The sequence below is a fragment of the Lissotriton helveticus genome, chromosome 5_1 (genome assembly GCF_964261635.1).
Source record: "Lissotriton helveticus chromosome 5_1, aLisHel1.1, whole genome shotgun sequence".
Lineage (NCBI taxonomy): Eukaryota > Metazoa > Chordata > Amphibia > Caudata > Salamandridae > Lissotriton > Lissotriton helveticus.
Genome location: NC_136065.1, coordinates 1695794056 through 1695818124, shown reverse-complemented (window position 1 = coordinate 1695818124; position 24069 = coordinate 1695794056). Strand labels below are relative to the sequence as shown.

Below are 24069 nucleotides of genomic sequence, written 5' to 3'. Positions count from 1 at the left end.
AAACCTCAGCCCCCCACCCCCCTCCGACCTGCATAGTTGTAGTGCGAAAGAGTCACCCGCTTAGCAAGGTCAATCAGCTGACGATGTGTCTCTGGACACCTCTTGAATGGCCGAGGCCTGTTCCTGTATCATGGTGGCGAGATCTGGTTTCAGGTGTACTCTGGGTGAATGTCTGCGGCCAACACGTTTCCACCCTCCCTGTGAAGGTCGCTGTGATAGTTCTTGTGAAGGTCGCTGTGAGGCTTCTTGTGAGAGGGGTTCCTCATTGTGCTCGATACCCAGCAGGGCACAGGTGTCTCGTATGGATCTCATCTGGTGCAGGGTCCCATTCCACTTAAATATCAGTCTGAAGGGATGACCCCATGAGCAGGGGACTTCCTTATCTTGCAGGAACTTTGTTACTACTTTAAATGCTTTCCGTTTTTGTAGTGTGATGGCTGAAAGGTCCAGGTAAAGAGCCACAGGATGCCCCTGGTACTTGGGAGGTTGTTTCTGACGCGCCTCCCAGAGGATCCTCTCTTTTAAAGGGAAGTTGGGCAGGAAGGCCAGGATGTCAGGTGGGGGGGCGGGCGCACGGCACGCCAGGCCTACTCTGTGCGCTCTGTCTATGCGAATGTCAAAGTCCGCTGCCTCCCCCAAGATCTCTCGGAACATATCTTGTAGGAAGCCAGTAACACTCGCTCCTTCTGCTTTAGATGGGACGCCTCGAACCCGGATTTTGTTCCGTCTGGACCTGTTTTCAAGATCCTCTGCATGCGCCTGCAGGTCAACTTGTTGTTCCCGGAGGCGGAGGAGTTCTTGCTGGAGTTGTTCCACTTCTTCGCTCCTGGTCTGTTCCACCTCTTTGACAGCCGCCACCCGCTCACCAAGACCGTCCACGTCTCGGCGAAGTTCGCGATGCTCTCCGGCCATTTCCTGCTTCAGTGTTTGAAAGTCCTCGCCACCGCCAGGAAACCATGTAGACGTGAGGGGAGAGGGGGATCAGTCTCCTGAATGGCCACGGCCTTTCTGTCGAGGCTTGTGTGTTGCTTGAACGCTGGTACTCACGTGGGCCATAGTCCAGAAGGCCCCATTATCGTGCCGGGGTTGTGGGGGTTGAACACTGGCGCTCTAGGATGCCCACACCGGTCCTCCCTTCATTCGCTGTTGTGGCCCAAGAGGCCCTGCCACCATAAAGCAGGCGTCTGGGTGGGGTTGGATCCCGGGTGTGGCTAATGTCCGAACCCTGAGGAGGTGTCAACTCAGTGCCACTGGCAGTCACTCAAATCGTTTGGGGGGGCACCGGCGGCTCATGCACCAGACCTACTCTGGCCCGATGGCAGTACCGGCAACTGGCCTCCTCTTCCACTGCCCCCCCCCCCCGGTGGGTCCGGACTCTTCCCTCTCACGTGTTGGGTGCTCCACAGATTCGCCGAGTCGCTGCTCCCATTGGCCCCCCCCCAGGGCCTCCGCCACCACTCTAGGCCTCTGCTGGGTGCTCCCCCGTCTGATCTTCTAAGTCCTGGGGCGCCGCGGAGCGCCTGCCCCATGCAGGCTGCCCACTGTCCTAGGAGCACAGGCGGTCAACACCTTCCGCTTCTTAACCCCTAACTTGTGGGCGCACGCCAGGCCGGAGAAGGTAGCGGTCGGGCCAATCGCATAGGCCCCACCGCCCCGGCTTCAATTTTCGCGTTCACCACAGTGGGGCTCCTCCTCAGCGCCAGACTTTGGCGCTGTCCCAGTCTCGCCGCCTCTCAAGTGCTGGCCGCGGGATAGCCGCGCCTCACCTCTGGTCCTCGGCGAGCCCCACTCACTGTTAACTCTGCGGGGCTGTCGGCTCAGTCCCAGACAACAGCCCCAGACGCTAGGACCTCGAATTTCGCGGCGCCCGTGGCGGGGTCTCTCCACGTCCGCTTTCGCTGCCTGTTGCCACTTGCCATTTCCCTCCTCGCTGCTGCCCCGCACCTCTGGACCCCCAAGACTGACCAGAGGCAAGCAGCGACCAAATAGTCCAATGTCAGGGCTCCTCGTGGGTCGTGGGCATCCCCTCCACAGCGCCCCGGCTCACTCGGCCGCCATTTCGCGGCAGCGCCGGAGCCCAGTGCCAGATTTCGATGGCTTCCAGCTTCTCTGGCTGCTCCGTAGTCAAGCTCCTCGTCCCTCCGGAACTCATAGGTCCGATCCTCGCCGGATCGGGGTACTGGTGCAGTGAAAAGGCCGGGATGGGGGACTCGGAGCAGGGAGCCTCTCGGTCTCGCTGCCTCTCAGGTCGCCATCTTGGCCACGCCCCCGTAGCAAGTATTTTAATGTAGAAATTACACCACCCAACAGGAAACACCTCCAGTTCTATGTGGACCGTAACGGCAACTGTCAAGGAACAGAGCTAGAATTCCAAACCAGAATGCAGACTTGACAGCTGAACAAGCCACATACAAGATACAGATAAACACCACCCAGAGACCTCCTCATCTAGCCTCAAAAGAAAGGGAAGCACTTACAGCTTTATACTGTGAGGTGCTGCCCCTTTCCTCTAGTTTGAGGGTCAGGCACACAACACAGGGGGATGGTCATTCTAAGCTTGTCGAAAGGGGGCAGGACTCCCCCGATCAAACCGTTTGCAGCTGGTAAGATGTACGGGTGCAGACCTCTATCATTTGTATGCAGATTTCAAACTCTTGGAATAGCCACATTATATAAAGCAGCACTAAAGGCGTGATTTCTCCCCTAGTTACCTTAAAGAAACCTGATGATCCATCCTCCTATAGACCCATCACCATTCTCAATTATGACTAAAGAATCTTTGGGAAAGTCTTGGCCTTCCTCTTTAAATGAGCTCTGCCCCAATAAATTCACCTCGACCAGAATGGGTTAATTCCCTGCAGGAGTACCTCTTGTAACCTAAGGTGCCTTTTTGGCTCCTTGAGGCCACCACTTCAACCTGGCCCTGGTCTGCCTTGTTGGGTTTGGTCCACAAGAAGGCCTTTGACACCTTATGATGGGGCTACCTTTTTAAGGTCTTGAAAAGATTCAAGTTTCAAGTTTAAATACTTTATTCGACAACATTGTCATAAAAGCATATCCCTAAACTATACAAATATAAATACTAATCTAAAAATAAAAAATATTAAATTCTAAGCAGTTTATACTTTGTTGGCGAATAAGACAATAAAAATGATCATTTTTAAAATAGGGCCACAGCACAAAGTTTAAAGCACAGGGTCTGGTAATTCATTAATTCATAGGAGTTTTAAGGTGCGCGTGCGTATTATCCAGGCCCACCCCATGTATTTAGCCACTGCAATTGCAAGATTAGGGGCACAATTCGATCTTAAAATCCTTAAAGCATCCAAACATTTCCTTGTGCCCAGATTTCTACAAGCAGGCTTCAACCATCTATTCCTTGGGGCAACATATAAGGGGCATACAAATAGAAAATGTGGGATATCTTCTACATGAGTTTTACAATAAAAACAAGTATTTACATTGTCAGGACACCATTTGGCCGTGAAAGCATTTAAGGGTAAAGAGCCAATTCTAAACTGAAAATACAGTTTCCTATCTAGGGGCTTGGAGATCAAATCCCAAAACTGTTCAAATTTTGGGATTGTTTTAACTTCCAGAAACTGGGATGTCAGGGCAGATGATTGATCAGAAGTCAATGCAGCATTGTTTATCATGTCCCAGTACAACTTTTTCAATGTAATCTTAGAAGGAAAATCATCTGGGTCTACTGCAGACCATAAATGTTCAAGGTGCAACTTTTGGAGTAATGTCCTCACTTCTTTAAGCCAGAGTACTTTGTGGAAGGTATCAGAGTTATCAACATCCAAGAGGGCAGCTGCATAATGGCTCAACTCAGGAGTAGTTTTTATGCGCCTCCAGTACAGGAGGGGACGCAGTCTGACCATATCCTCGATCCTTTTCCTCCCAAGATCGTAGTGGAGTGGGGTCGAGGGAGTACTCTGTGGAGCACCAATTAGGCGCCGTAGAAATTTGTTCTCTGCAACTGCTAAGGTGTTTAAGTTGGAAAAACCCCATAATTCTGAACCATAGAGGCATGCACCCAGAACTTTCATACCATAAATCTCCATTATGGGCTGGATTGGTTTGGTGAATGAAGATTTATGTTTTTGGGCTATTGCCCCTGCCAACTGGTTAAACTTTAGCACTACAGAGTCCATATGTGATCTCCAGTTCATATTAGCATTTAAAGAGATGCCTAGATAGATAAAAGCATCCACTTCTTCCAAATAAGCCCCATTGTAGACCATTTTCCCCTTGAATTTCATAGAGGGATTCAAATTCATAAATTTAGTCTTAGATGTATTTATTTCCAAGCCCCGAATCCGACAGAACTCACCAAAGGCGTTTAATGTCTTTTGTAGACCGCTAGGGGTCCGCGAGACCAGCAAGGTGTCGTCTGCAAACATTAATACTGGGACTCGTTTCCCGTCTAATAGTGGAGCATCCGTCGGAGATTGCTTCAGGAAATCAACTATGCCATTGATGTAGAGAGAGAATAAGGTGGGGGCCAGGACGCAGCCCTGCCTCACGCCTCTCTCCACAGGGAAGGATTCCGTGACATCACCCTGGGCACCCCACCTAATCCGGGCATAGTTGTTCTCATGCAACCTTACAAGCAAAGTCAATAATTCGGGGCTTATTCCTAGTTCCCTTAAGACAGTCCAAAGTTTTTGCCGGGGGACTAGGTCAAAAGCTGACTTTAAGTCAACGAAAACAGCAAAAAGGGGACCTTTTAGCAGGGTTACATTTTTCCAGTATATGGTTAAAAAGTGGAATACCTGGTCGACAGAGGAAGTTAGGGGGCGAAAACCAGCTTGATATGGGGAGAGGATGTCCTTGTCGACTATCCAGGCTTGTATCTTATTTTGTACCATCCTGCCCATCAGTTTTTGGGCGCAATCAATGAGACTGATGGGCCTATAGTTACTTGGTAAAGCCTTATCCCCTTTTTTGTACACTGGTATTATTTCCGCACCTTTCCATGTTGCTGGTATCTTTGCCCCTTGTGCAATGGCATTTCCAAGCCATACAAAGTATTTACACCAGCTTTCTCTGTCCGCTAAAAAAACATCCGCCGGTATTCCATCAATACCTGGCGCCCTACCTCTGGTCACACCATCCATTGCCTCGTGTACATCTTTCATAGAGAATAATTCATTAGTAAAAAATACCCTTTCTATGGGGAAATCAGTATGCGAGCCTGGATTGTCTGCATATTGGGGTTTGAAAAAGTCCACCCAGGACTCCTTTGCTACATGATTTTTTGGACAGTCTGCTATGCCCCCTGAGCCCCACTTTAATATGGCCCAAAACTCTTTCTGGTGTTTATCAGCACATGCTTTCTTCAGATCCAGCCAAAGGTTCTCATCCCACCGCTTTTTTGCCTGGCTCTGAATTTTCCTATATTTGTCCCTAGCATTTAAAACTCCTATTTTTGACCTTAGTGCTATGCTTAGATTTTGTCTTGCAATTCTGCAGGATTGATCGTACCAACCCCTTTTTATGGGTGGTCCAATACCCTTCCTCTTCTTGGTTGTTTTGAAGAATAGCTTCTGTATGTTAGCAAAAAACTTTGGCTGTGACTCTTCAATCCATGACTTAAAATTTATATCGTTCGTTAAAACCTGTAGTCTGGTTACTTCATCAATGACTAGCCCCTCAAGGGCCTGCCTAGCCTCTAAATTATCTACTAGAGTTACCCATCTAATATGACGGAGATTGTTAGTTGGAACAACATCTAGGGTCATCAGGTTCCTAGCTGAATTTTCTAAAGTTACTTTTTGTTCTATGTTGAATAGCAATGACAAGGGGTGATGATCGCTCTCCAACCTGGGGATGACCTGCATATCAACAACTTTATTCCAACCTCTAACGTCTACCAAGATATAGTCTATTCTACTACTCGATCTTAGGTTATCAAAGGTATGCCTGCCCTGTAGGTCAGAAAGAGTGCGGCCATTGGCTGCCCTCAGTCCTCTGGATAGGCATAAACTTTTAGTCTGAATAGCTACTTCCGTCCACTTTACTACCATCGGAAGATCTAACTGGGGGATTCCCCACTTAGTATCTTCCTCTTGCGTCAAATCACTGTCCTCACAGCCTAAAGGTTCAAATGTTGTATTTAGGTCTCCTCCCACCAAGATGATATACTGCGTAGCTAACATCTCTAGATCATTATCTAAGGCACCTATTATATCAGAAGATGTGCCCCCTTGGGTTCCCCTTGCATAAATATTATATATTGCCATCTTGTGGCCATCGCCCCAATTGAGCACAATAGAAAGTAGGTCGCTATTGATAATATGGATCTGCTTGATGGTACATTGCAGAGATTGGCGTATCCATATGAGTAGACCCCCTGAAGGGCGACCCTTAATATTTTTTTTCGCGGGCACATAAAAGTTTAAGAAGCCCTGTCGAAAGACTGGTGACACTGACCATGTTTCCTGTAGCAACACAATATCGTAACTGTCAATGAACTCGCACCAGTCTGGGGTCTCTATTTTATGTAGGATACCCGCAATGTTCCATGATAAAAACTTAATGCTACCTTCGCTTTCCACACTCCTCTTTTTTAGGGGAATAGTCAAATTATGGGGAAACGGGCGGGGTGGAGAACTAGCTACAACAACTTTAGTACTACTAGAATCGACTAATGAGTTATTATTTACTACATTAGAGGTGTGATCCCTAGGGTCAGAAGTCTTTCCCTCGCTACAATCTGATCCTAATATCGCGGGGGTACTAATATTTCCATGTTTAGCCTTTACGATCTTTGATTTCCCTATGCTCATTGTTTTTTCCAGTCAATCACATTGACTTAGACCTGAAAGGGCAGAGAACCTATTTTCTATCAAGATTCCCCAATTATTTGCGTTTTCAGGGATTTTGGCTTTTCTTATTACAGGGTTCCATTTTGTTTTTAATAACGTTGGATTTAGAATAATTCCCTTTTTTACATAAAAGAAATCCAACGTTAGTGGCACTATTTCGGTAGATCTACGCCGAGGGGGATATATATTAGCTAGAATGTTTTGTAACACCTCAGGATCTGAGAAGTGCAGCACCACGCAATCCCCCTTAATCTTTTTAATGCCACCCCCGATCCATGCAACCCTTCTAGCTTTTACTACTTCCTGTGCCAACTGATCCCAGCCTCCAGGTTTAAATGCCATGTTCTTTGATAACCAATGGAGTGATTTATTTATCAAAGAAGAAGTGTTCTCTGTATGCCCTGATTCAAGTTGAGGAACATTTGCTAGAACCAAAATTAGTGGGGAAGCTTCCACTACTAATTCAACAGGGCCTTTCTCTACGTTATCTAGATCTTTAACGCTTCTGGAAGTGGGCCCTGCAAGGTCCTTAACAATAATATCTTGGTTTGTTGCTCCTAGCCCTACTCCTCCTTGGGCAGGCCTCCACATAGTATTCTGGGAAGTACTTGGTTGAAGATCTGACCCAGATACGATGTTGGTAATTTTCGGGTCAGCTATAACCGGATTTAATAAAGCGGTGTTTGGGCTTTCCTCTGTTATTTCTTGCAAAAGTACCCCCAATCTAGTAACCTCCTCTGTGAGCTGATCAATTTTACTTAGTAGTGGTTTCGTAATAGATTTGATTTTATTATCTATGGCATTCAGTAGCTTCTTGAATTGGTCTTCGTCCAGATAGGCCTTGACTTCCCCATTATTCCCAGTTTTATCTTCAATGTTCCTCTGGGGTGAAGGGTCAGGGCGCTTCTTGCCGAAGACCCCCCCTTTTTGGTACATTCTTTCCCCCTCCCTTTGTTACTCTAGGAACTGGGACCGGTATAGGGGTTTCTTCTTCTACCATAATAATGTCAGTATCATTTGTACAATCTGGTACGGGTTCATTGATTGCAACTAGTAGTTGCGTTAATGAGTTAGTATCTGGAGCCTGGAAGACCTCATTACTAATATCAAGAGCTGAGGTAGATAATGGCGTATTGTCAATAAGCATATCTGGCGAGTAGCTAAGACCCAAAGATGTTCTTCTATGCTGGTTAATTTTGGCAACTTTCTGTACCATGTAATTGTCAATTGTATTCAATGGAGCTGAAGATGCTTTTGCTTTAGACATTTTACAAGGTGGCAACAAGGCAAATTCAAGGGGTTGTAGTCAATGTAGTATCCCAGGCTTTTTCAGGGTTTGGAGGGAATGTTTCACTTACTTGAATACTTTTTGGCAGCGTTTCTAGCTCCTGCCCCTGCCTCCTCCTGCCGATGAGGGCCGTAGAGGGCCCGCCCTTTGCCCGGGCTTAGCCCCGGGCGTCCCGCTCGCGTCCCGCGTCGCGGGGGTTCTGCCGGCTTTATCCCCGTTCGTTGGCGCTCTCTGGCGCGTTCCCCGTCACTCAGAACGCGCCGCCGCAAAGCCTGCCGGGAGTTGGTGTCCCCCGGAGCGGCGGCGCGGAGTCCGGCGTCTTAGTGACTCTTGGCGGTGGCGGCAAAGTCAGGTCGCCTTTGTGGACCCCTGCGGGACTCTCAGCGGTGGCGGCACTTGTAAATAAGGTAAGTCTTGCCCCTGCGTGACTCTCGGCGGTGGCGGCGCTTTCACGTAAAAGATTCAGTTTTGGGCCAGGGCCATCCGCCTCATACGATTATTATACACTCATCCTATGGCGCGGGAATGTTCAGGTAAATAATTTCTCTATCGCTTGTGGTTGTTAGAGGGACTCTAAAAGGCTGCCCTTTGCTTTGGCCATGTAGCCGCTGTGGTAAGGCAGAGAGCGCGACCTGGGACATCTCTCTAGTGAATGGGATGCACCCCATCTTGTTATACGACAACTATATCCTTATCTATCCCAGAAACTTTCGGGAAGATGATTCTTGTATTAGGCAGACCTTTTAAACCTTTGGTGCCATGTCCGGTCTACAGGTAAATTATGAGAAATCTTGAGCCGTCCCCTCTACCCAAAGGTATGTTGATATCTGTAGAGCAAAGTGGTGGACCATTACGATAGGAGGGAACTACTTTCTTCTACATGGAAATTAAGATCGACCACTCGGACCGGGACCTGTGTGATGGTAATCTGACGAGAACAATATGTGCTCTTACATCCCAACCAGTGTTCTAGAGACCACTCTCACAAGCCCCAGAGGGGGCATACCGACCTCCCAGAGATGGTGGCCCTATCTCTTCTTTTATATTGTTTTGTCAGTTTCCCATAAATCTGTCTAGTAAATTCTTCTGTGATCTCGACAATCACTTAGGCGAACTCATCTGGCACACTGGTCGACATAGAACTGGCCTTGCCAAATTGTGTCTCCCTTTGTTCTCTCGGCTCAGTTGAAATGGATGTGTAGGTGGCTTGCTGGCTTATCCATTGAAGAAACCTGGCCAGTGACACGTCCACTCAGTCTGGATGAACTGAATGGTCTCCTGGTTTCTGGTGCTCACTGGCTCCACGCCCACCCTCGTCTATTGTGAGTTGTGCTGTGGGACTATTTTTGAGCCCTACTGTTGGACCAAGCTCATAACCCCTTTTTTCTGGGCCTTGGAGGGCCTTATTTCGCATGTTGACTTGAAGTATTGGCATAACTCAAACCTTGTGACTCTGGGAGACTTGTTTGAGAAGGGCAGCTCCTCCCATTGAATGCACTGAATGAGCATATGCAATCCATGAGGGTCACTTTCTCATGCATCATCCTCCGCAACCACTGGTGCATTTCAGACATGCAGCGGGAGCTATACGCATTTATTCAATCCATTTATACCATAGTCTAGGATACAGGTACATCACTTTGTTTTACAAAGCTCTCTTTTCCCACACCTGTATTACTCTTTCTCCTGGCATGACAAATGGGATAGAGAAGCAAGAAGGGTGTTCATGAGAAGGATTGGTGAGACCACCTAGCATACTTACTCTTGATCTCCCACAACCCCATATTCAAACTCCTTCAATAGTACCTCCTACACAGAGCCTTCCTCTCCCCGTCAGCCACTAACAAGCACTTTCCTCTTCTGCGGACACAGAAGTCTTCCAGCACGTTATGTGCGTGCCCTTCACTGAAAGATCATTGGCTCTTAGTATGAGAACTGATTTCCTCCTTTACTGAGACGTCAATGACCCTTGACTGATTAACAGTGGCTCGTGGCACCCACAAACCCTAAAAAATCACAAGGCGGCATCCCAAATTTCGAATATTGTCCTTCTAATAGCCATGCACATTACCCCCCCATCCCATGCGCCCCCCCAAGCCTTCACTATTAATAGGCAGAAGCTGAGATCAGAGACCTGCTTAGAGAGAAATCTAGCACCCTATCCATGGACCACATAATGGGGGACGTGATATTATTTTGGAGACCCGGAAAATGCCCCCGCCCCCAAGGATGACACGTTAGCAGCGTAGTGTCCCTCATTTATATTGTACGCTCATCTACTCCCCAATAGCCTCTCTATTACCAGGTGGTCACTCCCCTCACTATGTAGTCAATTACTGACTAAGCAGTTTCTCTCTGTGCCTAGTTCCCTTCCTTCAGCTGCTTCTTCCGCCCAACATGCTTAAACCAGAAAGAGGATTCCTCCCAAGACGCAAACTCAGCCAGGGACAAATGTCTTCAAAATATGGTGCCAACAGAAACACTGTGCTTTTTCAGGTCTAACAGCAATAGACATGAACTCTATGCCTAACCAATTGCCTCTCCTGTACATTTGAATTACACATTGGTGAGACTTAACTTGCTCGCATTTATTCGACTACTGTGACCTTTGATGATGTCCCTTATCCATGTCTTGTTTAATGTTATAGAACTACCAATGGTGTTTTTTTTATCTGAGTGCCGCTCACTCTCTCATTTTGCTTATTCTGTAGCTGCGAGACTGCTTAGACCACGATGTCCTCGATCTCTTCCACAAGAAGTTGACAGAGCGTACCTTGATGAAGGACCCGAAGTTTTTGTGGTGCACACATGTAAGTCCGTCTGCGGTGTATATGGCTTTCATTTGGCTGTGGCAAGGTTTAAATAAAGTGTTTGGATGGGGCAGGGAGGGCAGCGAGTGAATGTCAGATTGCCGTGTGTCAGAGGGCAAAGATCACAGCATTGAGAATGTACGTTAGGCCTGCAGGACCGAGAGTTTGTAGGCCCAGTCAAAGTTCATTATGTGGAGGATAAAGGCCAGAACCAAGCCAGTGTATAGGCCAATGAGTGGAGGATGGGGTGATACTGAGGAAGATTTGCCAGTAATTAGAACAGTGGGATTTGGAGTGGAGTCATTCTGGAATCCTAGGGTCAGAGTGCTGTGAGAAGGTCAGGGGTGTAAGTGCAGTGAGTGTGGATGGCATGCTTCGAGGGTAAGGTGCTGTTGGTAAGTTCTTTTTTCCTTACCCTCCTGCAGTGCTCCTTTGGGTTTATATACGAACGGGAGCAAATGGAGGCACGGTGTCCCCAGTGTCAGAAGAGCTTCTGCATCAAGTGCAAACGTCCGGTGAGTAACCTGCTGCTTCCCTGCACCCGTATAGGGACTGGTGTGAAACTGACTGTAATGGAGCTGTAAAGAAAGACGTTTGATACTAGCCTTGGGCTGCACCAACAGACATCAAGGCACTGGTTGTGAGGCTGCAGCACTGTATCGTGTAGATATATAATGGAAGGCAGAGTAATGATGGCCGTGGACAAGCTGCAGGGTTTGGGGTAGGAACGCTGCCTGTGGTGGGTTGTCTGTAGTGCTGGCTGTGCGGGAGCACATCATCATGGGGTAGGAATTCTGCTGAAAGGAAAGGCGTAGTAATGCTGGTTGCGAGAATAGCAGGTTATGTTGTATTGCAGCAAAAGGGCATAGTGTAGGAGCAAAGGCTAAAAAGGAAGGTTCAGTAATGCTGGGTATTGGGGGAACAGCAGGTCTTGGTGTGGGAACAACAGAGTATAGTGTAGGGGTGAATGCTAAAAAAGAAAGGAGTAGTAATGCTGCTTGTGGGAATAGCAGTTTATGTTGTATTTCAGCAACAGGGTATAGTGTAGGAGCAAAGACTAAAAGGGAATGTGCAGTAATGCTAGGTATTGGGGACCAGCAGGTCTTGGTGTGGGAACAACAGAGTATAGCGTAGGGGCAAAGGCTAAAAAGGAAGGTGTAGTAATGCTGGTTGTGGGAATAGCAGGTTACTCCAGTACTGGATTCCCATTGCTTGTATCATTCCCCGTCGTCGGAATGGGAGTTCCCGGTAAATAAAAAATACCACAGAAATAGGTACAAAAAAAAGAAAAATGCCTAGGACTCATCTCATTTGGAGAAGTGTGGCTCACTGGTTAGAGGAGGTAGATCCTGGTTAGAGGAGGTAGATCCTGAAGCAGAGGTCAGACCCGGGACCAGGGTTCAATTCCCGACGCGGCAGGGTCTTGAGCCCAAATATCCACGGACTCGATAATTCTCGTTTCGGTACCTACTCGAATCACGGGTTCACACTCTGCAGCTCTGGGCATCAGCTTGCTTAATCTCCACTACAGCCCCCCCGCAGCTGGATGCCTGGCTTCCACCTTGTGGATGCCCAGTACGGGGATCTCACAGGGAAAAAGCCAGGACGGGTTCCCAAGGCAAGCGCCGAGATGCCTACGGGTAATCGAGCGCTATATAAGAACGCATAATAATAATAAATAATAATAATTTTGTAGTCTATCTACCTCTTTTTGTTAAGGAGACCAAACAAAATGTACAGCCAATCGGAACAGCCTCTCCCCATAGAACCTTCGTGAGAGAGCTTCAGAGCCTCAGATTTTCTACCGCACGTTGTGCAAGGGAGTCTCCACTGAGCGCTGCTCTGTTTTTCTTCAACTCCAACTACTTTTTTCATCTCAACTCTTCACTAATCTTCATGATCTCAGACAAGGAAAAAAAGGCTATTTTCAAGGATTGTGCCACCTGCGCCAAGAAGAGACTTTATTTGGAGGACAAACATAAACACTGTACTTATTGTTTGTATCCGGACCTTAAAGCTTCTGACTTCAAGATCTCTTGTACCTTCTCAACTAAGACCTTGCTGGACCGTGAGGGACGTCTGCTCACTTGGCTTCAAAAGTCAGTCACAAAAAGATCCGGAATCAAGTGACAGTGATGATGCTTCATCAGCGACTTCGTCCAGGAGATCACAAAAAAGGGGTAGGTCTTCACCTTCTATTTCTTCAGACCCCCCCTTCCAAAGCCTTACAAAAGACCTCTGATAGGTCTGACAGGCGTAGTTCCATTAAATCTCCTCACTGAGGTGTAAAGGAGAGGGAAGGACTGGCTGTTGATGTGGCACCTGTGAAGAAGACAAGCCATGGGCCTTCTGCTTCTTCTCCGCCTTCTGAGAAGCCAAAAACGTTCAAGAAACTAGCTTCTGTCCCTCCTGAGGGAAAAGCTGACCAAAAGATTCGCTTGTCGACGACGATAACATCAATACCGTCGACGACGGCTTAAAAAATCTTACCGGCGTCAACTTCGGCTCAGTCAACTGGCTCGTTGACGAGAGTTCCCTTGTCTCCATTGGCTTTGTCGACTGTTTCAACAACGACGACAACACAGGCAGAGGTACCTTTTATACTGTCATCGAAGTCTACTCTGACAACTTCCACGTCAACGAGGATGACGACGGTGATGGTGTCGACAGCTTCCAGCCTGATAATGACGACGGTCCCGTAGACGGTGGCTCTTTCCTCATCTACGGTTCAAACATCGTCTCCGGTGGCTTCGTTGATGACCTCGTCGGCAATACAAAATGTGGCAATTTTGATACGGAGACGTCTCATTAATCCTGAAATGACTTCTCCAAGGAAGGTGACGCCCCTGCCTCCTGCTCTCCCTCTGGAAGAGGAGTTTTCCAAGGACGATGACGGTCCTTTTGGTGATGCAGATAGTTCATCCCAGCTGCATGTTAAGTATCAGGACTCGGACTCTGAAGAGTATTATATGGAGCAGCAACAGTATATGCCACAATCCAGATCTCAGAATCAATATCAACAGGACATGGTGTGCATGCCATCTTCCCTCATTACAGACCTGCAGTTCATGCTTTCGGATTATAGGAGGCGGTTTCCAACGCAGCCCTTTGGCCATGCAGCAGAGCAAGTGCCTCCAACTCCACCTGCTCGTCCGGTTACACTTCAGCTTTATCAAATTACAATACCTGAGTTACCGAACCAACAGCGAGATGTGGTTACAGTTCAGGACGACACATCTGATGATGACCAAGGCACTACGACTATCCCGGACAGGGAATGGGATGACTAAATAATTCCAGACCCTGCCTCTCCCACTCCTGAACCGGCGGATTCTCCTCCAGCTGATATTGGAGGTTTTTACAACAGTGCAGTCGGAATGTTTCTTATATGACTTCAAAGAACCATACAGGAAGTCTGTTCGCTCAATCCCTATTGTGGGCCATGTCTAGGATGAGGGGCTAAAATTGATGAAGTCGCCGGCCACTGTCTTGCCTGTGCTTCCTCGTCCGGAAAAGAAGTGCAAAGCTCCGGATGATAGCCCCACTTGTCTGGTCAGCCAACTGAAACCCGATTCCGTGATTTCACAAGCGGCCCAAAGAAAATCAAAAATCCTGCAGCACCTCTTACCCCTCCTTCTGATAACGAGGGAAAGCGGCTAGTGGAGAAGTGTGGCTCAATGGTTAGAGCGGCAGACCCTGATACAGAGGTCTGGTCCGGGACCAGGGTTCAATACCCGCCTTGGCGGGTCCTGGGTTCAATTTCCTCGGACCTGATAATTCTCGCCTCGGTGCCTATTCTAATCATGTGTCCCACTCTGCAACTCTGGGCAATAGCTTGCTTAATCTCCACAACGGCCCCAACAGCGCAGGGATGCCTGGCTTCACCTTGGGGATGCCATGGGGTGGACATTTCACAGGGATAAAGCCAGGAAGGGTTCCTAAGCGGTATACGGACAGCGACGGGACACCTCGGGTGAGGTAGCTGTGCGCTTTACAAATGCCCTCATTTCATTTCATTATGCTGGGAAGAGGTTCTTTTCCATGTCCAGCCTCCTGGTCAGAGCAGCCAATGTCTTGGCTATTCTTGGACGGTATGATCACCAGATGTGGTGTGATCTGTCTCTGTATCTGGACTAGCTGCCCAAAGAAGCTAAAGCCGAAGCCAAAAGGATCTTACAAGAGGGAGAAAGAACATACTCCGAAATAATTGACTGTGCAATGGACATTGCCACCACAGCTTTCCTCTCTCTCTCAGGGGCAGCAGTCCTTCTACGACAAGGCTGGCTGCCTGCCACTTGGTTCCGACCGGAAGTCCAGAACAAGATCCTGGATCTTCCCTTCGACTGTGAAATGCTCTTTGGAAAGCACATTAATGATGTGCTGCAGGACATAAAGAAAGATACGAAAACTGCAAAGTCCCTTGGGACCATTCAATACCACAAGGTTCCTTTCCAAGGAGCGAGAGATAGAGGTTTTTCATCATATAGAGGTGGATACCAGCAACAACGCTAATCCTCTTACTCTCAGCCTTCTCAATCTTATTGGCCGCAATTTTCCCAGCGACAAGGCCAGTCGTCCTCTTTCTCATCCACCAGAGGAAGGCAAGGGCACCAGGGGAGAGATTCCTCTAAGCACCAGTAGCGGCTTCCTGACTCTTCCGACTGTTCCTTTGTCCCCTGTAACACCAGTGGGGCGCAGGATATCCCAATACTTCCGCAACTGGCAACTCATAACATCAGATCAGTGGGTTCTCAATATAGATTTGTCAGGCCAATTTTAGACCCGAGTGAGCTAAACACCTATCTCATAAAACTTCCTTTTCGGATGGTCTCCTTACAGGACATTTTACGGCTCATCAATCCAGGAGATTGGCCACCCTGGATTTCAAGGACGCATACCTTCATGTTCCCATCCACCCGGCCCACAGGAAGTTTTTACGCTTTACAGTAGCAAAGAGCCACTTTCAATTCAAGGTCCTGCCTTTCGGACTCAGGTCCGCTCCATGGATTTTCACAAAGGTCCTAGCCCCAGTTGCTGTTTTTCTCAGGAAACAGAGGCTCCAGGTTTTTCCTTACCTGTACGTCTGGCAGGTGAAAGCTCCTTCTCGTCACGCAGCAGAAGACGCTGTCAAAGCATGCACTCAGCTCTTCCATCATCTGGGGCTTCAGCTCAACACGAAAAAGTCAGTCCTGTGTCCGTCCAAGTCAGCCGAGTTTCTGGGAGCCATTCTGGACACATCTTGTTACAAAGCGTTCCCATCAACAGAAAGGCAAACTAAATTGATGGCCTCTGCCCATCGATTGCCAAATAGAAGGTCACTTTCAGTTCGCCTCTGCAAGTCCCTTCTAGGGTCAATCTCGTCCTGCATTCACTTGATTCCACATTGCAGGTTGCGAATGCGCCCCCTCCAAGAGCAACTGGATTTGCAGTGGGGCCAAGCAGAAGGCTCTTTCGAAGACAGGATCACAATAACTCAGCCTATGAAAGACATGGCCAGCTGGTGGACGGTCAGAGAAAATCTCTCAGGGTCACACCTTCAGGGTCAACCCAGCCACTCTAATAATTACAACAGACGCCTCTCAGGAAGCCTGGGGGGCCGTCTTACAAGATCTCCAGGTGAGCGGTCGCTGGCTGCTCCAGCATCGCCTTCTCCACATCAATCTGTTAGAATTCAGGGTGATTTGCAGTGACAGTGGATCAGACAATCCACTGTCCTAGACCGTACGGACAGCACAACGCCCATGCATTATGTAAACAAGCAGGGAGGAACAAGGGCTTGTCCGCTATCCAAAGAGGCACAGGAGAATTGGGAATGGGCTATCCAAAAGCAAATATCACTCTCGGGGGAGCATCTTCCAGGTGCCCTCAACAAGACAGCAGACACATTAATTCACCTCAAGTCGGTGAACCATGAGTGGTAATTAGACAACACATTCTGGAAAGGATTTTCAATCTCTGGGGCACCCCACCCATAGATCTCTTTGCCACTCCAGAGAACAAGAGATGCCGACTTTACTCCAGCAGGGAGCACCATCCGTGATCATTGGGGAATGCGCTTTTGATGGCTTGGTCAGGCGCCTTTGTTTACGTTTTTCCTCCGATCCCGCTTATTCCCAGACTTCTCAGGAAGCTCAAAGCAGAACCCTGCAGAATGATTCTGGTGGCCCTGGCGTGGCCTCGCCAGTTTTGGTTTACGGAACTTCTTCTGCTTTCCCTGGATCATCCGATTCTTCTGCGCCCAATTCCTTCTCTGCTGACAATGTCCCAGGGACAAGTGGTACATCCGGATCGGAGCTCGCTTCAGTTATCAGCGTGGCTCCTGAGCACCGAGAATTCCAGAATCTAAATATCTCGCAAGAGTGTAGAGAGGTGCTGGCTCAAGCCCGAGCACCAAGTAAGCGTTTCTGCCTCTGGTGCCGGCAAGAGAACACTCATCCTTACTCCTCTGCTCCTCATCAGATTTTGCCATACATTTTAGCATTGGCTAAGTCAGGTCTCACTCATTCCTCTATCAAGGTGCACCTGGCAGCCATTTCTAGATTCAGACGAATTTCTTCTGGACCTTCCCTCTGGTCAGAAAGGCACGTAAAACAATTTCTGAAAGGTCTTTTTAGAGTTTTTCCACCAGTCAGACCTTCACTACCTCTGTGGCAGCTTAACTTAGTCCTTACTCAACTCATGAGGCCGCCTTTTTAACCAATTCATTGGGCGGACCTTAAATTCCTCTCATGGAAAGTGTCCCTCCTTCTCGCCTTAACATCGGCCAGGAGGGTAGGTGAACTGCACGCTCTCACTATTAAAGAACGGTTTTAACAGTTTAAAAAGGAAACTTTAATTCTAAGGACGAATCCCAAATTCATTCCGAAGGTCCCTTCAGACTTTCATTTGAATGAACCAGTGATTCTCAAATCCTTTTTCCTCAACCTACTACTCCAGCAGAGAGGGCTCTTCACTCGCAGGATGTTCAAAGGTGTCTAAAATGTTATCTGCAACATACCAAAGACTTCAGAAGGTCTACACAGCTCTTTGTTGCTTTCAGTGCCCCTCGCAAAGGCTTCCCCCTCTCGAGGCAGGGGGTTGCACGATGGATTGCCAGCGCAATACAGTACTGTCACCAAGTGGCTGGTAAGCCCCTGGAAGGGTGAGTCCGGGCGCGATCCATGTCCCCTTCAGCTGCTCTCTTCGCCGCAGTGCCGATCAAGGACATTGGTAGGGCAGCAACATGGAGCAGTGCCCATACTTTCACGAAGCATTACTGCTTGGACTCCTCCACGCGTGGTGATGCTGCAGTGGGACAGGCAGTCCTGAGGAACCTCTTTCAATTAGTGGTGAGCTTTCCCTACTAACCCTCCTTCTTGTATTGGGTTTTTTGCACATTTTGCAACTCATGATATTCACTGATTGCTTTTGATAACTTGTATCTTTGATGACTGTAGCAATCTTGCAAGGTTTATATCAATATATTGTTACACAAAATGTGCGTTTCTGACTGCTAGCTATTCTGACACAAGCAATGGGAATCTGTGAAAGTTCCAAGACAAGTGTTCGAGGCATATGAGCTGCAGGTTGCACACTGTGCATAGATCGCCACCTAGTGTTGGGCCCGGCTGTTTGCAGTTTGTTGTTGTCCTGAAAAGTTCTTTGGAAGTCACGAGATCGGTGACTCCTCCTTTGACCACGTTGCGCATGGGCATCGGCTCCATCCCCAGATTGTTTTTTTCCGCCATCGGGCTCGGATGTGTTTCCTGCGCTCCAGTTTGGAACCGAATTTCCTTCGGCGCGCAATCCTCACCCAGTTCAACGGTATTGTTTAGACCACATCGACGCGATTTTTCACCACTTCGAAGTCTTCAATTCCGGTCGTCGACGACGGCCTTCGGGCCTTACTTTCTGGCTCATGGAAAGGACGCCATTCAAAAAGTGTCCTCGATGTGGGTCGAAGTTTCCCCACACCGACCTACATGAGGTGTGCAACCTTTGCCTCTCACCAGAGCACGAGGCCAAAGACTGTTCCGCTTGTGCCTCATTCCGCTCCAAGAAGACGATCCGGGACCGATGAGCTCAAAGAACTATGGCTCGCTCGTCAGCTTCGATCCCCGACCACATCTTCGAAGAGGGCGTTGACGTGCCAGAACACAAGCACGCCGAAGAAAGTACCAGCTCCTCAGATGCCGAAGACTCAGATGTCGAGGTCGTCACTCCAGCTCAACGGGTCGTAAGTAAGACAGTCGACCCCAACCCTTCCTCGACACCCTCAAAAAAGGCTTCGGTCACACCCTCAACTTTGGGCTCGGGTGCACACCGAGACACTGCTTCCCATGCCCCGCCTTTGGGCCCGGCAAAGAAGCCCACTAAGCCTTCAGGCAGCTCAGGCTCGGGCCAGCCTGTCCCCGGTGCCGATCCTATACCGACACCGAAGAGGAAGCCAACCACACCGACCGTTGCTCCGACACCTAAGCACACGGCGCCCAAAACTGGCAGCGGCTCATCGATGCCGAAACCGCACTCGGAGCAGAGTAAAAAACCTCCTAAAGCTCCAGATTCACATGCTTCAGAGTTGAAAAAACACCGGGAACCAAAAAAACAGGTTCCGGTAAAAGACATTTCAAAAGGGCACACTTCTAAACCGAAAGACCCAAAACCAGCTACCGACTCGGTGCCGAAAAAACATACGGAGCCGAAAACATCGACGCCGAAGGATCTGCCCTACTCAGATGAACTTTTCACACCGGATCCTTATCAAAAAACTCTCGTAAAGGATCCTAATACTGGTCAATTGACTCTCAGCTCCAAGAAGAGACCACTTGAGGCGCCAGCACCTCCTCCTCCTCCAAAGAAGAGACATTGCAACCTCTCCATTAAGGGTCCCTTCTCCACCACCTCCCCATACTGTTCCTCCTTCTACACCTCCTCCACCACATCATTCACCTACACCATCCACTAATCCAGATGATGTTGCAGACACAGACTCTGATGACACAGGTGAGGGTGCACATGACCCAGCAGGGAACAATAGTCCCCCTCAGTCACCTGATCCATGGGATGATTACAACACACCTTATGTGCCTTACGGCCCACAAGACGATATATACCCTTCCAGACCTTCCCCACGAGAGGACACTATAGGTTTTAACCTACTAGTGCAAAGGGCTGCCCAATATCATGGGGTGGACTTACACACCAATGCGGTGGAGGAAGATTTCCTATTAGACACTTTTTATAACACACAAAGGTCTACTGCCATTTTGCCAATGCTTAAGGGTGTCATCAAGCACGCGACAGAGGTTTTTAAGGATCCTGTCAGGGCTAGGGTCCTCAATCCTCACATTGAGAAAAAATGGAAAGCAGCCCCTACGGATCCAGTTTATATTAAAGGTCCAGCACCATTAGATTCTTTAGTAGTGTCTAATGCACGTAAACGTGCAAATTCTCAGACATCAGGTGAGGCCTCACCACCAGACAAAGAATCTAAGCTCCTTGACGCCTCTGGCAAACGAACAGCGTCACAAGCAGCTAACATCTGGCGCATTGCCAACACCCAAGCGTTGCTGGCAAGTTATGACAAGACACATTATGATGAACTAGAGTCCATAATGCAGCACCTACCAGATAAATACAAAAATAGGTCCAATGAATTTATACAGGAAGGTAAAAATATTACTAATACTTCCATTCGTTGTGCCCTAGATGCTGCAGATACCGCCTCAAGGGCAATCAATACCAGCACCCTTCTATGTAGACATGCCTGGCTACGTATTTCAGGTTTTAAACCTGAGGTACAAAACTCTATCCTTAATCAGCCATTTGATGGGACACATTTATTTGGCCCAAATGTTGACGTGTCTTTAGAAAAGATGAAAAAAGACACTGATACAGCTAAATCTATGGGAGCCTTGCAGCAGCAAGCTCCCAGATGTTCTTTTTGTCGCTCATCATACAGAGGCAACACAAGAGGCTACTCCTCGGAAAGTCCCTCCACCTCTTACAAAACCCCTGGCCAATCTACATTCACTAAGGGCTACCAGAGAGGGGGTTACAGGGGTAACCACAACAAAGGCAGAGGCAAAACCAACAACTCCCGCTCTGCCTCTACCCCTACCCAATGACTTTCCTCCCCTTCCCCCCCCATTATTCCACGCCTGTGGGGGGAAAACTACAACAATTCCTTCCTGCCTGGACCAACATCACATCAGACAGGTGGGTGTGACAAATTATTCAGTCAAGTTACTGTCTAGAACTAACATCTACCCCTCCAGACATACCACCCAAACAGCGTCCACTGTCACAAGAACATCTATCACTGTTAAAGCAAGAAGTAGTATCTCTGCTAGACAAAAGTGCAATAGAACTAGTTCCTCTGCACCAACAAAAGGGGGTTTACTCTCTATATTTTCAAATTCCAAAGAAGGACGGCTCTCTAAGGCCTATTCTAGACCTCAGACCGCTAAACATATACATACAGTCAGACCATTTTCATATGGTCACACTCCAACAAGTCTTTCTGCTCCTGTTACAAAACGACCATCTTGCTACTTTAGATCTCAAGGACGCATACTTCCACATTCCCATTCACAAGGCTCACAGGAAGTATCTCTGATTTGTAGTAGACGGGCAACACTATCAATTCAAAGTACTCCCATTCGGAGTCGCAACAGCACCAAGAGTATTCACCAAGTGCTTAGCAGTAGTGGCAGCGCGTTTACGAAGACAGCACATCATGTCTTCCCGTACCTCGACCACTGGCTCATAAAAGCCAGCTCATACAATCAATGCGTAAAGCACACTCATGCCACGATACAACTGCTCCACAACTTGGGGTTCACAATAAACCACACCAAATCTCATCTACAACCATCCAGAGTACAACAGTACCTCGGTGCCACAATAAACACCTCAACAGCGCTAGCGAGCTTATCCCACTCCAGTAAGGATAGCCAGCATACAAACTCTTCTCAAAAAGTTTCAGCCACAACAATCCCTTCCAGCACGAGTGTTCATGCAACTCATAGGGATGATGGCCTCTTGTATTTTTATAGTGCCCCATGCAAGACTTCAAATGCGTCCGCTACAAGAATGCTTATCACGTCATTGGAACCAGGCTCAAGGTCAATTAATAGATCTAGTGTTGGTAGACGGTCGGACTCCTCTCTCTCTGCAGTGGTGGAACACCAAAAACCTTTCCTAGGGACGACCGTTCCTAGAGCCAGTTCCTCAGATAATCTTGACTGCGGACGCATCGCTCTCCGGCTGGGGAGCCCACCTACTGCAACACACCATGCAAGGCAGGTGGACACCGCAACAAAAGTTACTCCACATCAATCATCTGGAGTTACTAGCAATATTCCTAGCACTAAAAGCTTTGCAAAAGCAAGTATCAAACAAAGCTGTGTTAGTCCGCACAGACAACATGACAGCCATGTATTACATACAGAAGCAGGGAGGCACACACTCCCTACAACTCTCAACTAGCACAGGACATATGGCGGTGGGCTATACCTCAAAACATATTCCTTCTAGCTCAGCTTGTTCAAGGAGTACAAAATACCATAGCGGATCTGTTAAGTCGTCAAACACAACAGACCCATGAATGGGAACTTCATATGTAAGTTCCTCAGCCATTCTTTCAGATGTGGGGACAACCTCAGATAGACCTATTTGCCACCCACGAAAAGGCCAAATGCCCAAGCTTCGCCACCAGACATCCACACCCACTGTCCAAAGGCAATGCGATATGGATGAACTGGTCAAACAGATTTGCGTACGCTTTTCCACCTCTACCACTACTAGTACGCAAACTACAGCAGCATTCTCTGACCCTCATCTTAGTTGCTCCAACGTGGGCCAGACATCCGTGGTACACCACACTGCTACAACTGTCTGTAGTACCGCACCAAAAATTGCACCTCTCTCCACACCTCTTAACACAGAACCGACGAGAGATCAGACACCCGGACCCAGCTCAGCTCAACCTTGCGATCTGGCTCCTGAAATCCTAGAAATTGGATACCTGAACCTTCCTCCAGACTGCATGAATGTCATAAAAGAAGCTAGACGTCCAACCACTAGGGCATGTTATGCAGCCAAGTGGAAACGATTTGTAATATATTGTCACAACAACAATATTAATCCTCTAGATGTGTCTATTCAACACATCATAGGATTCTTACTGCATCTCCAAAGATGTAATTTAGCCTGTACGTCTATTAGACTAGATCTTGCGGTAATAGCTGCATATCTGCAGAACAGACAACATCTATCTCTGTTCAGAGTACCTGCCATTAAAGCCTTTATGGAAGGCCTTAAAAGAATTATTCCTCCCAGAGTATAACCTTCACCTGTGTGGAATTTAAACGTTGTTCTCACACGGTTAGTGGGACCTCCCTTCGAACCCTTACACAGATGTGAACTACAATTTTTAATGTGGAAAGTTGCGTTCCTAGCAGCTATTACTTCTCTGCGGAGAGTTAGTGAACTACAAGCACTAACCATTCAAGAACCCTTCTTGCAAATGCATCATAAAAAGGTAGTTAAGCGTACTAATCCAAAATTCCTGCCCAAATTCATTTCTCCCTTCCATCTCAATCAATCTGTGGAACTGCCCGTTTTCTTCTCGCAACCACAGACAGTAGCAGAAAGAGCTCTTCACACATTAGATGTCAAAAGAGCATTGCTATACTACATAGAGAGGACACAACCCTTTTGTAAGACAAAACAACTTTTTGTGTCTTTCTCACCACCACAAAAGGGTAATCCCATTTCAAAATCTGGGATAGCTAGATGGATTGTCAAATGCATACAGATTTGTTACCACAAAGCTAATCGTACGTTATCTGTTCCTCCTAAAGCCCACTCTACAAGAAAAATAGGGGCTTCAATGGCCTTTTTAGGGAACATTCCTCTAGATGACATCTGCAGAGCAGCTACATGGTCTACACCGCACACATTCACAAAACACTATTGTGTAGATGTGCAAACCAAACAACAAGCTAATGTGGGCCAGGATCTTCTCAAAACATTATTCCAAACTACTGCAACAGATAGGGGTGGTCACCGTAAGAATGGGTACTGCTATACAATCTATGCACATTGTGCAATCTGCAGCTCATATGCCTCAAATGGAAAATGCTACTTACCA

The 24069-nt window shown here is 47.9% G+C and overlaps 1 protein-coding gene across 2 annotated transcripts in view; it reads left to right on the top strand.

The window, feature by feature from the left end:
• RNF31 (ring finger protein 31) overlaps positions 1–24069 on the top strand; it is a 482477-nt gene that overhangs the window by 347600 nt on the left and 110808 nt on the right. For both annotated transcript variants that reach the window (XM_078644958.1, XM_078644957.1), the window contains 2 exons: positions 10836–10934; positions 11360–11449. In XM_078644958.1, coding sequence (XP_078501084.1) covers positions 10836–10934; positions 11360–11449 — 189 coding nt within the window. The remainder of the gene's footprint in view (positions 1–10835; positions 10935–11359; positions 11450–24069) is intronic.